At 47.9% G+C, this 16,474-nt stretch overlaps 3 protein-coding genes across 3 annotated transcripts; 1 reads left to right on the top strand and 2 right to left on the bottom strand.

Moving 5' to 3' along the window:
• Positions 1 to 81: 81 nt before the first annotated feature.
• Positions 82 to 11,120, bottom strand: LOC111075194 (multiple epidermal growth factor-like domains protein 8). Its single transcript, XM_022368324.2, has 4 exons — positions 10,436 to 11,120; positions 9,949 to 10,365; positions 3,131 to 9,884; positions 82 to 3,063 (listed from the first exon to the last, which is right to left on the bottom strand). Exons 1-4 carry the CDS (start codon positions 10,805 to 10,807, stop codon positions 1,898 to 1,900), a joined length of 8,709 nt encoding a protein of 2,902 aa, XP_022224016.2. The 5' UTR covers positions 10,808 to 11,120; the 3' UTR covers positions 82 to 1,897.
• A 2,219-nt stretch (positions 11,121 to 13,339) lies between these two features.
• LOC111075811 (60S ribosomal protein L44) lies at positions 13,340 to 14,290 on the top strand. Its single transcript, XM_022369304.2, has 3 exons — positions 13,340 to 13,376; positions 13,610 to 13,783; positions 14,053 to 14,290. Exons 1-3 carry the CDS (start codon positions 13,374 to 13,376, stop codon positions 14,188 to 14,190), a joined length of 315 nt encoding a protein of 104 aa, XP_022224996.1. The 5' UTR covers positions 13,340 to 13,373; the 3' UTR covers positions 14,191 to 14,290.
• LOC111075800 (WASH complex subunit 3) lies at positions 14,288 to 15,057 on the bottom strand. Its single transcript, XM_041593787.1, has 2 exons — positions 14,964 to 15,057; positions 14,288 to 14,909 (listed from the first exon to the last, which is right to left on the bottom strand). Exons 1-2 carry the CDS (start codon positions 15,006 to 15,008, stop codon positions 14,469 to 14,471), a joined length of 486 nt encoding a protein of 161 aa, XP_041449721.1. The 5' UTR covers positions 15,009 to 15,057; the 3' UTR covers positions 14,288 to 14,468.
• Positions 15,058 to 16,474: the final 1,417 nt, after the last annotated feature.

Genomic DNA, 16,474 nt, shown 5'->3' with positions numbered 1-16,474 from the left:
TTTTATCATATTTATGTATTTCCTTTATTGGCAAAACACAATTCAAAAATAATGATTAAAAAACATATAATTATTAATAATATAAATACACATACATACTACATACATATACATACATATATATTGCAGAATGGGACGCATTTGTAGTATAATTTCTAAATGTACATCAGTTCTATAAATTTTGCTAAAACAAAACAAAAAAAAAAGGGATACCTAATGGAGGGAGAAAGGGTTTGTGTTTCTTCTTAAATTAAAGTGATATAGTGAGAGTTTTTTGTGTTTTTGTTTTTGTTTGATACAACCTTCTGGTTACTGTTACTGAGATTTCATAGTTAGGAAGAATTCAGTTTGAAATTTGTTCGTCTGCGATTTGATGTGATGTAGTTAGGCGGCTGAAAAGATTATTCATCCTTTTGTAAATTCCATGATTTGTTCGCATTTGTGTGCTGTGTGTGTGTGTGTTTTGTGTAAACATAACAAGTGTGTGTGTGTTGGTGTGTGTTGGGGGTACATAAATATAGTTGTGGGTTGTTCTTAAAATATAGTAGGTACATAGCTGCGTGACGAGTGCGCATTTTCCATAGAGATACAGAGATAGACAGAGAGAGAGAGAGCTAACAAACTAATTGAGCAGTTGCTTAGCTAAAAACCCACCAACAGAGAAGGAAATATTCTAATACTTTATACAAAATACAAATACAATTAAGGAGATATGCACTTAAATACTTAGGTACGCGTAAATCCAAATACATAAATCATATTCCATCGAGCAGGGGGACAGACACGAGACAAAACACTGGGCTTAAGACATTAACAACACATCGTTCCGACTGCCTAATGCTATGACACATTCAGTAAACTATTATATTATATCATATTTGTATATATAATACGTATTTCTTGATTTCTTTGTTTCCTTTTTTTTTTTTCGTATGGCTTTCTTGCTATCAAATTGACATGCATACACATATACATATATATCATATAGGTACAATATCAAATTCCTATTGCCTGGCGAGTTCTTTCCATTGGATTACATTTCCGTTCCGTTCCGTTTCGTTTTGCTTTTCCGTTTATGTTTGTTCTTATTCTAAACACTGGTTTAAATTCACAATTATTACCGATTATACACATACACATATTTGAGCTATTTCCCAGCCAATAGGGTTACATGGAGATTATGTTTTAATTTAAACAATACCAAAATGGAATACAGTTCTTTTTAAATCAGTCGAAATAGTTCAATTTTTTTGTTCTGTAAATGATTTTTTTTAAGGTTTTTTTTAACCGATTTACCAGTTTAGTTTTTTTTGTTTTTTTTTTGTAAAGTCGAGACCCAGTTTTGTTGGAGTATTCCTATATCCTAGTTTATCCAATATTTATCCGTTTTCCTGTATGTTTATCATTTAATATAGATATAGTATATTATTTAATAGATTATTTTAGATATTCGATTATTGTGTGCATTTTTCACAACTTGTGAGCAGCGTTTTGCATCTTTTATATCAGCGGGTGGACAGTGTCGAGACTTTCGAACATCCTACGGTATTTTGCAGCATTCCCTTGTGCGTCTTGAGTCTAGCATCATTTTGCAGCATTTATTCTCTGTATTCTTCATTCCCTTTAGCCGCATTCGCTTGTGCGTGTCGAGCATCAATGTGCACTGCCCACAGCTGTTCTATATCGTACATATTGTATGTACCGAGTATGTACATGGGATTAGTCATTCATTTCGTTATCTAAACGTTATGTACAGGTATTTTCCTAAGCTATATCCAGATATATGTACATATATCCTTCTGCACACAAGCACGCAAATATTTCACTAGGTTCGAGGCTTATACAACTATTTTGTTCATGCTAACCACAGAGATTCCAAATTGCTGTATCCAGCAGTCTATGCCGGATGGTGGGCCACATGGTGTGCCCTCTGGGCGCGCATAAATTGCCGCGCATTGAGTGGATATTGCCGCGAATAGGTGATCAGTGTGGAGCCAAGAGCAATGCTCAGCGGAGCTCTGGATCGTCCGGGCAGGCTAATAAAGACAGTGCCAACAGCAGCCTGATTATCGGACGTGGGCTCGATGGCCACCATCATGATGTCCCTGGCATGGCGGTGGCGTGTGTGTAGCCTTGGCGGTATGGGATCTCCCGTGGACGCCTGCTCCTGCAAGAGCAGGGCTTGACGTGCACGCTGGCGCATGGCTCGCGTGGAGGTGGACGCACGCGGACTCTCCGTGTCCAAGCTGTTGGAGGCCAAGAAGATTTGCGCAAAGGGCCGTTTGGCCAGATGCAGCATCTCCACCACATGCTGTCGCCTGGCACGTCGCAGGTCCGCCGTCTGCTTCACCTTCCACACAATCACACAGACGGCCAGGAAGAGGAAAAAGCAGGAGAAGAACACCGAGAAGAACACAAACAGATCGATGTGCAGCTGATCCTGGCGAAAGACCACAGATCCATAGCTGGGCTCTGGTCCGGAGTTGGCACGCAGCGCAATAAAGAAGCGCGTGGCACTCAGATTGTGTGCATGCTGTGGCAGTGTCAAGACCAATCGATTTCTCAGCCCAAACAGCCGCAGCAGCGTGTTGCAATGGTTGAGGGTGACATGTGTGCTCAGATCCTTGGCATGCTGATCCTTCACTATGAAATTGTGTCCCCCATGGCTCTTGCAGTCGTGCAGCTGCGGCACATAGTAGCTGTTGATGTTCATGCCGCCGCCACCGCCACCGCCACCATCCTTATCGCCATAGATACGCCGTTCGGGCGTAAAGAGTTTCTGGATGGTGACATTATCATGCCTGGGCAGGGCGACATTCAGGGGACGATCCCGCGGCTGCTTGGGTCCCCAATTGTAGCGATTGTCGAGGAATATCTCATGGTAGCCCGTTGTCTCGTTCGTTTCCACAATGAAGGAATCGTCCTGCGGCGACATAAACACATCCAACTCACCCTGTGTCACATCGATGATGATGCGTATGTCCACGTTCATGAACCTCGGCTGGATGACAAAGAACACCGTCTGGCCGGGCTTCAGGGCGGCGGGCTTCGATTTGCATTCCTCTGCGTAAGCGAAGCGAAGCGAAGGTTAGAAGAGCAAAGCAAAGGACATTCGATAATGGGCACTCACCTATCGGCTTGGCATCGAAGCACATGCGCGACTCCACTGTGATCTGCTTGTAGCACTGATGTCCATCGATGGGATTGCCCGCGTACGAGTCGCGGCACTTGGAGCATTGCACGCTCCAGCAGAGCTGTGCGGAATTCTTGCCGCCACCGGCGGTGCAGGTGGCGTCGCTCTCCGTGTTGTTGGCACAATTGCACTTCTCGCCCGTGACCGGGTCACAGATGCTGCCATGGCCATGGCACTGGCACGGGCGGCACTCCTTGTGCAGATCCTCGCTGCCGCGAAAGTAGCCCGTGAGGCAGCTGTCACAGCGATCGCCGGCCGTGTGATTGGCGCATCTCAGACACGTGGCATTGTGGGCCGGGCCCTCGAGCAGTATGCGATCCAAATCGGAGCGTGACATATTGAAGACAGCCGGATCCGAGTCGTAGGCCACACAGACATCGCTGTGGTCGTGACAGTACTCCAGACAGGGCTGGCAGGCATGGCCCTCGCGCGGATTGCCCACAAACAGTGGCTGGCACTTCTCGCACTGCTCCCCCATCGTGTTGTTGTGGCACTTGAGGCAGATGTCCAGCAGGCTGCTCGACTCGCAGTTCGAGTGGCCGTTGCACAGGCACTGGATGCTGCAGTTGGCACCCACATACCCAAAGTCGCACTGGCACTCGTCCGGCCGGATGCACTTGCCGCGCACACAGCCCTGGCTGCAGACGGGCAGGCAGGTGCCCTGCTCCTCGCGATAACCCAGCGCACAGACGCACTTGTAGCCCAGCGGCGTATCAAGATCGATGCACTGCTCCGAGATGGCATGGCAGTTGTGGTGCCCGTTGGTGCACTCGTTCTCCGCCGGACAGTGGATGTAGTGCCAGGAAACAACATCCGCATGGGTGAGATGGGAGTCGTTGCGCCACGTCGTGTAGATTAGATCGCAGGTGGAGCCCGATGGATGCTCCTGTTTGCTCTCCAGCGCACCCTCCGTGCAGATGCCATCGCCGTTGAGGCCCTCGCGCGCACACCAGCCACAGTGGGCATGCTCCAGACAGCTGGAGCATTGCTGGTACACATGACACGGCTCCGGGCAGCGATCCAGCTCCGCAGACTCCAGCACCAGGCCGCACACGCCGCCGGCACAGAGCAGCGGCTGTGCGCTTGGCGACAGGCACTGACCGAGCATGGTGGACCATTTGCAGTCCTTTTGATCCTGATCCGTGTTGCTCAGACAGCTGGTGCAGTTCTCATGGCTGTGACAGGGCGGCGCACAGCGATCGATGACGCGGTATTGGTTCTTCTCCACCAGCTCCTTGGATATGCACTCGACGCTGCCCAGTTCGTTCCTCGCCCACTGGCACTGCGGCTGCAGCAGGCAGGACTCACAGTTGAGCCAATAGCACTGGGGCAGCGGGCACAGACCCAGCACCGCGACACTCTGATCATTGCCACACCAGGCACTGCGCCAGCAATCCACGCCCGCGGGCACGCATCGGCCCTGAATGCCACACTGATCGCACCACTGACAGACGGGCGTCGCCTCGTGATGGGTGGGCCAGGCGGCCAGGCAGGCGTTGCAGCTGCCGAAGCTCGAGCAATTGCGGCTGGCCATCCAGGCATCCGTGCAGGCGGCTCCGTTGTTCACCACCAGCGTGCCATTGTGATTGGCGCAGGGTGTGCGGCCCTGGCTGAAGCAGTGGCTGCTGAAGCTGTACGTATTCTGGACGGTGCAGTAGCTGCAGCCCATGTAGTGGCGGCACAAATACTTGCCGCTGCTCCACAGCTGGCAAATGTCGTCGGGCAGAGCGATTCGCGTGACGTGGCTGTGCGTGGCACTGCCATCCCAGCCGCCAATCACAAAGATGACACCCGTGTCCGGATCGATGGCCATATCCTCGGCGTAGTTGGAGGCTGGCACCCGTCCTATGAGCTCCACATCCTCGGTCAGTCGCACCCACTGGTTGCACGAGTAAACGTACGCAATGAGCACATCTGTGGCATTGTAGGGTATGGTTCTGCCCCCATAGACGATCATGTAGTGTTCGGTGCTCACCGCCGAATGGAAGTAGCGTGCCCTGGGCAGATTTGTGGCCGGGGCATTCAGTTCCTTGAAGCTGGGCAGCTCTGTCCAGCTGAGTTTCAGCAGATCCAGTGCGTACAGATTGCTCTGCGGCTGCGAGCCATAGCCACCAAAGAGATATAAGCTCTGCGTCTCCGCATGGTACACAGCACTGTGGCCATATAGCACGGGCATGCGTGCGCCCAATGCCTCCAGCTTCTGCCAGCGTCCCGTGTCCAAGCTGTACTCCCAGAGCTCCAGCGGGCGCGACTTGTTGAGGGTGAGGCCGCCCACCAGCAGCAGTGATTCGTGCTCCTGAAAGCGCACATGGGTCAGGGTATGCCCGGCCAAACGAGGCGGCGGCTGCTGCTGCTGCTGCTGCTGCTGTTGCTCCTCCTTTGAGTCCAACTCCACTTTGATCTGACTCCAGCGCTGATTTTGTATCGAAAACATCCAAAAGTCATCCAGCAGTCGCGTATTCACACCGATGCCACCATAGATGTAGATGATCTGACGCTTCACATAGATCTCAGAGGCATGAAAATAGCGTCCCAGTGGCATGCTATCCTCTGGGGTAGATGACTCCACGGTGACCTGCAGCCAGGTGCCATTTTTGATGTCAAACTGTCGGAAATCGTTGAGGGGTCCGTGATTGGGCGAATAGCCGCCAAACATCCAGAGGGAGCCCCGACGATCTGCATTCACCGAGTGCCCAAAGCGGGGTATTGTCTTCCGCAAGTGCTCCTGGCTCTCGCTCAGCAACTGTGTGTTGAACAGCTCCGTCAGCACCAGATGATGGGGTTGTACGAGCGTGGAGCAGTCTGCGCCCGCATAGTTGACATTGCTGCAAATGCAGCGGCCGTATTCCGTGTCGCAGTAGCCCTGTCCACGCTTCGCATTGCAATTGCTGGGACACACCTCGATCTCGCAGCGAGCGCCCACATATCCGGCGGGGCAGACACAGCGCATCTGGGCGTCGCATATGTGCGGCGGCAGGCAGCTCCCGGCCACACAGTTCTTCACGGAATACAGCGCATTGAAGCCAAAGTGACGATGATCCCCCGCCTGTTTGTAGTGCACCGTCACATGACTGGAACGCGCCTCGATGATGCGCGCCGAACTGTAGGGGGCACAGACCACGGCCAGCAGTTGATTCTGTTGTGTGGCGCCTGTGAGATCCGGCAGACTGTCGTAGATGTACACCGCATTCTCGTCACAGTCCATGGCCAGGCTCTGCCACTGAAACTCCAGCTGAAGCAGCGACTTTTCCGCCTGCAGTGTCTTCGGCTGCAGGATCCACAGGCATTCCTTCACCTCCAGACTGGCGCCCCACGGCGAGCGATAAGCCTGATACGAACCAATGGCACTGCGGCCAATGTTCGAGAGTATTCCACGGGACTCGCATTGGTAGTAGCACTGTCCGCCGTCGCGTGGATCGCCATAGTAGCCGGGCGCACAGGCATCGCACTTGAGGCCCTGCGTGTTGTCCTTGCAGTAGCACTCGCCGTTGCTTACGTTGCAAATGCCCAGATCCTGATTGCCATGCCCGTTGCACTCGCACGGATGACAGCCCTGCGGTGCGGTGGCATTGCCGTGACTCCCCTGGCGACATCTCTCGCAGCGATCGCCCTCAGTCCAGGCCTGGCACTGGTCGCACTTGCCCAGTCGCTCCGCACACGTCGAATGGTTGTTGCAGCCACAACTCAAGCCGCAATCGCTGCCCGTCCAGCCCAGGTCACAGCGGCAGCTGTAGTCGGGCGGACCCGAGCAGAAGCCATTCTGGCAGAGCTCAAAGCAGGTGCGCACGCAACTGAAACGACCGTCGCCCACGTAGCCGCGACGGCAGTGGCAGTTGTAGCTGCCCTGGGTGTTGGTGCATTTGGCCTCCTTGTGGCAATCGTGCAGTCCCAGGCCGCACTCGTCCACGTCCGGACACTGCGCGTAGGCCCACTCGGCGTCGTGATGCGAGGAGCTGTTGAGGGCCAGCGAGCAGTTGCCAGCGCTGTAGCTAAAGTCGCCCTGCATGCAGATGCCCTCGATGGGATTGTCGCGATCGAAGCACCAGCCGCAGCTGAGAGTGCGCAGACAGGCGGAGCAATTGCGATGCTGTTCACAGGATTTGCACTGCTGCTGAAGGGCAGGCGGAGACGGAGGCTGCTGCAGCTGCTCATCTGTTGCCGCTTTGTCCTGTTGTCGTGGCACCACCTGATCCATCCACTCGCGACACATGCCAAACTGATATTCGCTGGTGTAGACCGCAAAACTGAAGCACTGGGCACTCGCCTCGCACCACACACAGCGTCCACGCTCGCCCAGGCACTCCTGACAGCCCTGCCGCTCCCTGCAGGATCGTGGACATTGCTCTACGGCACGCACGCTGCTATTGGATTTGCCTATGCGGCCGCAACGCGCATCTTCGGTCCACCATTCGCACAGACCACTGGCAGCACATGCCTCACAGCTCACGTAGTTGGTGCAATTGGAGCATTGCGTGGGCTTACTGATCAGATACGACCAGTGGCTGATGTCCGTGGGCTCTGTGCACACCGCCGACTCGTTGACAGATCTCAAATGGCATTTGGCCGTCAGCGGACACCACGAACAGGAGGCATCGGTGAGACAGTACAGGCAGTTCTCGTACTTGGTGCAGTGTCCCGAGTAGTACGGCTCCAGATACTCAAACGTAAACGCATTCAGCTGGCCCCCCATCAGATGCTGCAGCTCCATTTTGGTCTTCTGATACGTATTGTAGATGCTGTTCAAGCCGATGCGACGTCGCGCCTGAAAGTCGATGAGGAACGGCATCTCTGTGGTGGGCAGCGGCACATTGCTGCAGTACGACTGATTGGAGCTGTGCGAGGTGACGTTCACCAGCTCGTCGAGATTCAGGCCAAGGCCCAGTCGCAGCAGCGACGAGGAGTAGCTGCTGCACACCTGTATGGCCGAGTTATTCCACTGCTGTTTGGGTCGCACATATCCCACGAGGCGAGCGAGCATTTCGCCCTCCAGTTTCTGCTCAAAGTGGGTCGTGAATGGCGGCGAGGAGAAGTCCACCATGGTGGCATTCACAATGCCCACATAATCGGGCATCGTAAAGTTGATGGGATAATGGTATTTGATGTACGTGAGTCCCGGCCGGCGATCGTTGATGGTGCAGAGCGTGGGCGTGCGTATTTCTGTGCCCTGTTCGCCCCACCAGCCCGTGGATTCGCCACAGATGCCATAGTTGTCGTCACGATGATGGCACTTGGCATTCTGCACACACCACGTGCACTCGTTCAGTCCCAGCTTGCTCGTCACCGAGAAGGACTTGCCGCCGCCTGAGCTCCGCCGCTTGCCCCACTTGCTGCCATGCACCAGACACGAGTGGCAATCGCCCAGCGAGGGGCATATGCCCGGACATCGCGTCGTCTGCAGATTTGTCGTACAATTGGCGCCAATGGTGCGGCCGTAGCAGCTGCTGTCTGCCGAGCACCAGCCGCACTCTGGATTCGATAGGCAGGCCGTGTGCGAGGGATGCAAACGGCAGGAGACCTCCGGATTGTACAGCATATTCTCCACTCGCAGCACCTGCGGCAGCTCGTAGGCAAACAGATCGGCATTCACATTCCCATGATAGCCGCCGACAATCAGCAGCGTGTGATTGCGACGCAATGCCGCCGCCTGGGCAAACACACCCTGCACCTTGGGGTACAGACTATCCTCGGCGGAGACCACCTGATTGATCCATATGTGGCAGCTCAAGTGGTACCAGTACATCTGATTGTCGTAGCAGATCTCGTCCTTGTTATGGCGATGCGTGTAGCCGCCAAAGACGACCATATAGTTACCCGATATGGTGGCCGTATGGAAGGCCCTCTCTCTGGGTATATTCGTGTCACGCAGCGCCGTCCGCGGGTAGAGTATCTCCGTCCAGTGCATTTGATCCAATTGAAAGGCAAATATGCGATCCGAGAGCTTGGAGAAGCGTGCCAGGCTGGTCATGATGCCACCAAAAACAATCAGCGAATGCGTGGCCCTGTAGTAGACCGTCGTGTGTGCCGCCAGACGCACATCCAACGTTTTGCCGCCCCTCGGCTTGACCAGCTCCCACTGTGAGTCCTCCGACAGGGGCAGGGCAATGCGATAGACGCTCGAGGAGAACTCGCCCGTCTCCAGGCTGCCACCAAACAGATACAAGTGATCCCGGGCCGTGTTCAGAGTGTGCCTGGCCACGGCAGGAGGCTTCAGCTGCGACCTAATGGCCATTTGTTTCCACTTGCCGCCACTTTCCGTATTATTGTACTGCCAGAGATCGCTGTAGAAGCTGCCGTTGGCATGTTTGCCACCAAAGATGACGAAACCGCCCGGCACACGATCCGCTGCATGGCCATAGCGGCCGTGCGGCTTGTGATCGGTGACCTCCTCGAGTATATCCTCCAGATATTCGTTGAGTTCCTCGTCGGTGGAATTGGCATTGACTATGGTGAGCGGCAGGGAGGAGCGTGTGCGTCGCTGATGCAGATTCGATTCGGCCAGCGTGTACAGAATATTGCGAAAGAAACTAACATCGCTATTGAGGCCCCACAGCTTGGCCTCGTCCTCGTTCTTGTGCTGCAGCACAGCCTTCAGCAGGGTATGATCGATCTTTTGCGGATGATAAAAGTGTCGCCGACTCTGCAGGGCAATGCCCCACTCATCCTCCCACTGACTAGTGCTAAAGCGATAGATCTGAGGGTAAAGAAAATTCTAAATTTAGTTTACAATTTAAGACTTTTACCGGCCTTTGCTTTACCTGCAATGTGCTTATCACATTATTCAGATCATAGCCACCAAACACAAACAGTGCATCCTCCTCTTCTATGTAAACGGCGGTGTGTGCTGCACGCGGTGTCATGCCCTCGGCATCGGTGGCCAGCCAGCGCCAGCTATTGCCATGCGGATCATCGCTGAGATCACACAGACGGCCGCTGTAGCCGGGCGAGCAATGGCATATGCTCTTCTGGCACTTGCCACGACCCTGACTCTCGCCACACTTCTGGGGACACGCCTCATCCTCACAGTCGGGCCCCACCCACTCGCCATGGCACACACACTGATGACCAATGCATTTGCCATGATTGTGGCAGTTATTCAAGCAATTTGATATGTAATAAGAAGCGCGAAAGCCATCCAGCACATAGTTGGTATCGCTGTACATCAGTATCAACATCTAAGTGGTGGTGGGGTGAGAAATAATCAATATTTACTTATTTATGTACTCTGATCTGTGCATCACTTACACTGCCACTACGGGCCACCAGTCGCTGGGGCTGTGTACGACCGCTGAAGCTGCCCAGCAGCGTGGAATTGAAGGAGTCGCCATCGTACACATAAATATAATCGTAGGAACACTCGGTGCCCATGCTGTGGAATGTCAACGTTATATACTGACTATCGTTCTTCGCCTTGATCAGCCATTCGCAATGCGAGTCCTGGGTATAGTTGAAGCCGGATGGGCCATCGCTGATCTCGCCGTAGGGTTCGGTGAATACTTTTCGGCTACGATCGCATGGCGCTGGCGGCGGTATGTGCAGTTGTTGTGATTGTAGCGGCGATCGCAGGGTGATTATCCAGAATGTCAAGGTTGCCAACAGCGCGTACATTTTTTGCATTTTAATTGCTGCTTTCACAGCAGCAGCAGCAGCTCAGCTACACTTTTTTTTATGCAAATTTTCAACAGCAGCGCTTACTGGCAGGGAGGCCAATGGTACTATTTACATCCGGATTTTGCCAGCTTTGCTTTGCTCCTGCGTGGTCTTACATTGCATTGAACTAGGCGCCTGGGGGCCTAGGTCACTGGCGTGACCGAATTTAACAGTGAACAATTTTATTTTACTGGCAATTTTTATTTTTCGCTAAAAATTGGTCGAAAATATTCCGATTTATTTAGAGTGCGGGGGGGAAAGTGGTCGCTGGTCTTTAAATACCACAGTGTGGCCGTACACTGAGAATAAAAAATATCAAATACTAAACTTTTCGGATATTTTTTAGGTACAAATCTGTTGGTATAATAACATGGGTGGACCAATTCAATTTACGTCAATTACGTCTCCATCTGTTGCTGCTGATAGTAAGACACATTTGCTTGGCAATAAAATATTAGAGAGCCCAGGATATGCCCGGGGAAGAGCGACACCAACCGAAGAAGTGCATTTTTATTAACTTTGTTTAGTTTAAACACAACCAAACGGCTGTCTGAGCAGCAACCGAACGGAATGCAGTGCACACCTTTGGTCACACTATTGGCCGCTGCTAGAATATATGACATATTTTTGCTAGCAAACAGTTTTTGGATCTGGTACTGAGCTTAAAGAAAAGTCTTTAAAAATAAGTAATTAAGTAGGTAAGTCGAAAATTTATTCATCTATTGGGTAAAATAATTTTTTCAGGAATCACAGTCCTAACTAGCTAGTGATATTAAATCGAATATCAAAATTGAGGAAATTAAGTCGTCGCGTCCATCGGTATATATAAGGTATTTTGTATATTAGGGTATATTTTTTAGTGTCAGACGGTATATTTTGTCGTTAAATCCGCTACTGATTCCTTCTAGAGCTGTCAAACGAATGATGGTTGCGCCATCAATAGTTTTTAATGTTTTGAAAGATATCGTGATAGTATCGAGCTCAAATAATTATTAATTTTTAATTTTTTTGTAGTCGATATTTACTGGTTACTAACCTGATTAAATAGAGCGGGGCTAAGCTATTTTTTTTCTCGGTTTCCGAGGTTCCAGTCCCACTCGACAAAACAAATCAAGTGAAATATTTATTTTTCCATATATTTACATTTGAAAATGACCGCCAATCTCATTTAGCGCACAAAAATATCGATATTATTCGCTCCCAAATCGTGGTGGTTTTTAAAATTCGCTCTCAATTCGTGGTGGGTTTTTAAAATTGGCTCTCTTTTCAGTGGTGAAGAGAGCATTTTTTTTGACTTTCCCCTCATTTTCGTGGTGTGAGAAACATGTTCTTAACGGGAACGCGTATGGAATGAAGATTCATTGTTGCGTCATTCCCGTAAGATACATTTGATTTGTATGGGAAAAATTTCAGCAACATGGGGAAATGAAGTAGCAGTATTGTTGTGCAACTTTGGCACGGAATGAGCAACAAGTCTGAATACCTTGGGAAAATAGATATTATAGAATAGAGATATTGTTTGTAATTTCAGGCTCCAATTAATGCCAAAACTAGCCAGTCTCTTTTGTAAAGACATAAACGAAATTTTTTAGCTCACAGGTACCAATAATAGGTATCAGAACCGGGATAAATGTATATATATAAAACAAAACATATGCATTAATAGGTAAAAAACATGTCAATCTAGTATAAAATCATAAATAATGTTTCAAAATTAGCATCAATTAAAAGAAATAAGGTATACAAAAAGTACATACGCATAAAAGAAACTAGGTTGACCAGCAACACTGACGTCACATTTAGTCAACATTTACGTTTTATGCTTTGGCCGCTTTTGTTTGAACCTTTTTATGTAAACAATCCAATGAAACAGAGTTCTGAAAACTAGCCAATCCTAAACAAAATTCATTAAGGAATTGGATAAAATTATTTTTTTAGGGCTTTTTAGGGCTTTCAAATCACAAAATATCATGGTGTGGCAGCCTGCAGCAACTACGAATTGCACGAGTCTGGCAGCGCCACAAAACGCCGACACATTAGTTTTATGTTGTTTTTGTTTGAACCCTAATATGTAAATAATCCAATAAAAAGGACTTCTAAAAACATGCCAATCTTGTAGAAAATTTATGTATCTATCGGATAAAATTATTTGTTTAGGGCTGAGAGTCCCAGCTAGCTAGTAATATTAGACGGGATATCAAAATCGAGAAATATCAACGTTGAATGTTTTGAAAAAATAATCGATACTATCGTGATAGCTCTAATAATTATTAAAAAACCATTGAAACCTTTTAGGAACTTGTCCATTGTAAAAATTAGATGCCACCTGTCGATTTTTTTACAAATGTGTCTTCGTATCTTATAGCAGACAATCCAAACATATTAAAAGCGCAACGACTGTAGCTCGATACTATCATGATAGTCTCAAAACCATCGATAGTAGAGGCTAGCAGCAACATATCGATACTATCGATAGTGCCCTCGATGGTTTGACACCTCTAATTCCTTCTTTTGGCCTTTCGTATATGTCAAGATGGTATGTGTTTAATTTTGCTTTCAAAAATCGTGATACATCCGCGTTAATTATTGTGGAAATCATGTAGAAGTATTGAAATCTAACAAAGTGCAATGTTTATTGCTCTTTGATGATAATATTGTGTTTTATGTTGTGCGTTGAGTGCGTTCTATTTGATTTCGAAAAATATGTATTTGGTTTGCTTGCATTGCCGGAAATCTAATCTGCTATGTTCTTGTGTCCCCCCACCCCAGGTGAATGTACCAAAACAACGCCGCACTTTCTGCAAAAAGTGCAAGGTCCACAAGCTGCACAAAGTGACGCAGTACAAGAAGTCCAAGGAGCGCAAGGGTGCTCAGGGCCGAAGGCGTTACGACAGGAAACAGCAGGGTTTCGGTGGCCAGACCAAGCCCATCTTCAGGAAGAAGGTAAGAGCCACCTCGCCAATAGAAAATCGAAATTAGTTTGCACTTCCAGTAGACCTAAATCGCTGCGCTCATGGAGCATTCGGCTTTTTGGTGGGACATATGGTGCAACAGTAAAATTTGGCGGCTGCATCGAGTGCGGCCTTAAAGGCAGCGTTATGTCGTCCTCTATATGACCATAATCGCCCCACCTGCAGCTCCAGACAATCTTAATTAGCTACAACTCTGAACGTTTCCATTGCTAACGTGTTTTTATTGTTTCTCATTTGCAGGCTAAGACTACCAAGAAGATTGTGCTGCGTATGGAATGCACTGAGTGCAAGTACCGCAAGCAGACTCCTCTGAAGCGTTGCAAGCACTTCGAGTTGGGAGGTGACAAGAAGCGCAAGGGACAGATGATCCAGTTCTAGACAGCCACCCACAACGTTCTTTTATATCGAAGTGTTTTAAGTTGTTTTCTGCACCGCGCTTATGTAGCGGCAAATAAAACAAATTAAATTGTAGACGTAAGCTTTAGAAAAATGTTTAATTTACAAATGTAGCAATAATTGCTATATCACAATACCGCCTGTGTGCTGCTGGTCCTACAGTTTTTGCATCTACTCACGGACGCCATCTTCCAGGATTCGATTGGGCGTACTGCAATGGATGAAAACGATAAGGATCAATATGAGCTACCAAGGCCAATTCATACGCACTCCAGGAGCTGTGAATCCAAGCCCTCGGTATTCATTTTCTGCTTAACGGCCGGTGCTGGTACTCCAACATGGAGCATTTTGAAGAACTTCATATAGCGAACATCCTCGCATGCTCGCACCCCCACCAGCTCCGGCTCTTGCTCAGTCTCAGGTGGTTCTTCGACTGTGGGCGTTGGGGCTTCATCAATCTCTGGAGTGGCCGGCAGTGGGTTCGCTGGACTGCTTGTGACGCTATCCGTGTCGTTGTCAGTGGGTATGGATGCCAGCTTTGCTTCCAAAATGACCAAAGAAGCCTCCGTCTTTTGTAATTGCCGCTCCATTTCCACGAACTTCGTTTCACAGCCCAAAGCAAATTCATTGAGGAAAGTGCAGGTACTTATTAGGAAATGGTTGACAAAAGCCAGTATCCGCTTTTGGTTAAGAGGCGGTATCTGCAATAAATCAAGTGTTAGATGGATGCCAGCCGTCAGAATGTGTCCTGTTACCTGTGTTTTATCGACATCGCCTGTAATTGTTGCATTTGCATCCATTTTTTAGATATTTTTTTATTTTATAGACTAGAGATGGCAAGCTACCGATGAAAATATCGATAATTGTAATCGATGGTTGGAATATTTAACTGAAATCTAATTTTTATTTAATTATTTTAATTTTAATTAAATAAATTATCAGTGTGAAATAAAAATCCATCTGAGCAGCACACTATTGTGTGCATTCGACGCATCTCGAAAGCATTGCTGTTTTAAATGTTTATAATCAATTGGTTTTAAATATTTTATTTATTCGCTTTATTATATCTTAACATGAAATGTGTGAATCTGTTTATGGTATTTCATTGATTATTATGTACGTTTTTTGTTCGATTTATTATAAAAGTATTTTTATGTTATATTCCATTCCATTCCTTATTATTCTTGGTTTTCTGTTTTGTTTTTTTTTTAACTTTATATGTCTGTATAAACTTATGTGCTGGGATTATATTATTCCTTTTGGGACCTGCAAATCTACAATGAACTCTTTTATTACGACTTAGTTAGGTTTAATGCTACTCATCATGTTCTCCTCCTCGGTTTTTACCCCATCCACAGGCTCCTTAATCATTAGTCGGAATTCTTAATTTCTTTTGTTACAACTTTCTTGCGTCTCTGTCATGCAAACGAATTACAATATGTGGTGTACATAATTATAGTAGAATATCTCCCCGATCTTTATTTTAAAAATTTTTCGTTTTCTTACTCTCTGTAGAACGAAACTCATGCGTGTTGCTGGTGTTTATTTTGTTTTGTTTTTGTCTTTTTTACGGCAGTGGATTTGTAAACGGTTGTTCGAAATAAAAGAGATATATGTATATATTTGCCTTATTTGTTGTTGCACACAAATTCAAATCAAATCAATTATTTGCTGCCAGCAGCGAAGTCACTCTTTCAAACAAAAATAAAACGGCAAAAACATAGTCTTGAGTGTACGAATACGAATAATTTGGTGTTTTGTTTTTAACTTCTGTTCGGTTCTTCTAATTTTGGGTTTCTGAAATTTCAGACATTGCAAAACGAGAGCCAGCTGGTTCTACAACATTCCGATAAGGGATATTTTGGGTTGGGATCGTGGATATCAAAAGGCAAGTGCACGACTCGGCACACACGGTTTTCATTTTGTAAAACTTTATTTTAAAATAAAAATACATGGTAATAAAAAAATCAAAAATTTACAATTAAAATTAGAAATCAATAGATTTATGTATATGTAAATGTATATATCTGCTATATAACTGTGTGTGGGTGTGGTTTGTGGGTGTCATAATCATAATCGAATCATATCTCATCCCTTTGGATCGCTCTATGGATATCCAAATCGGTGCTGCTGATACGAGGGTGTGTTAGGGCGGGGGTTAGCAATTGTAGCAACTAAGGTGTAAAATTAAAAAATACATAAACTAAAGTAGTAGAGGATTTTGCTTGGTTACCATCGCATTTCGAATATCAACTTGTATTTTAGG

Source organism: Drosophila obscura, unplaced genomic scaffold (assembly GCF_018151105.1).
Source record: "Drosophila obscura isolate BZ-5 IFL unplaced genomic scaffold, ASM1815110v1 contig_200, whole genome shotgun sequence".
Taxonomy (NCBI): Eukaryota; Metazoa; Arthropoda; class Insecta; order Diptera; family Drosophilidae; genus Drosophila; species Drosophila obscura.
Note: the sequence above shows the minus strand (reverse complement) of the source record. Positions and strands in the feature narration are given on the sequence as shown.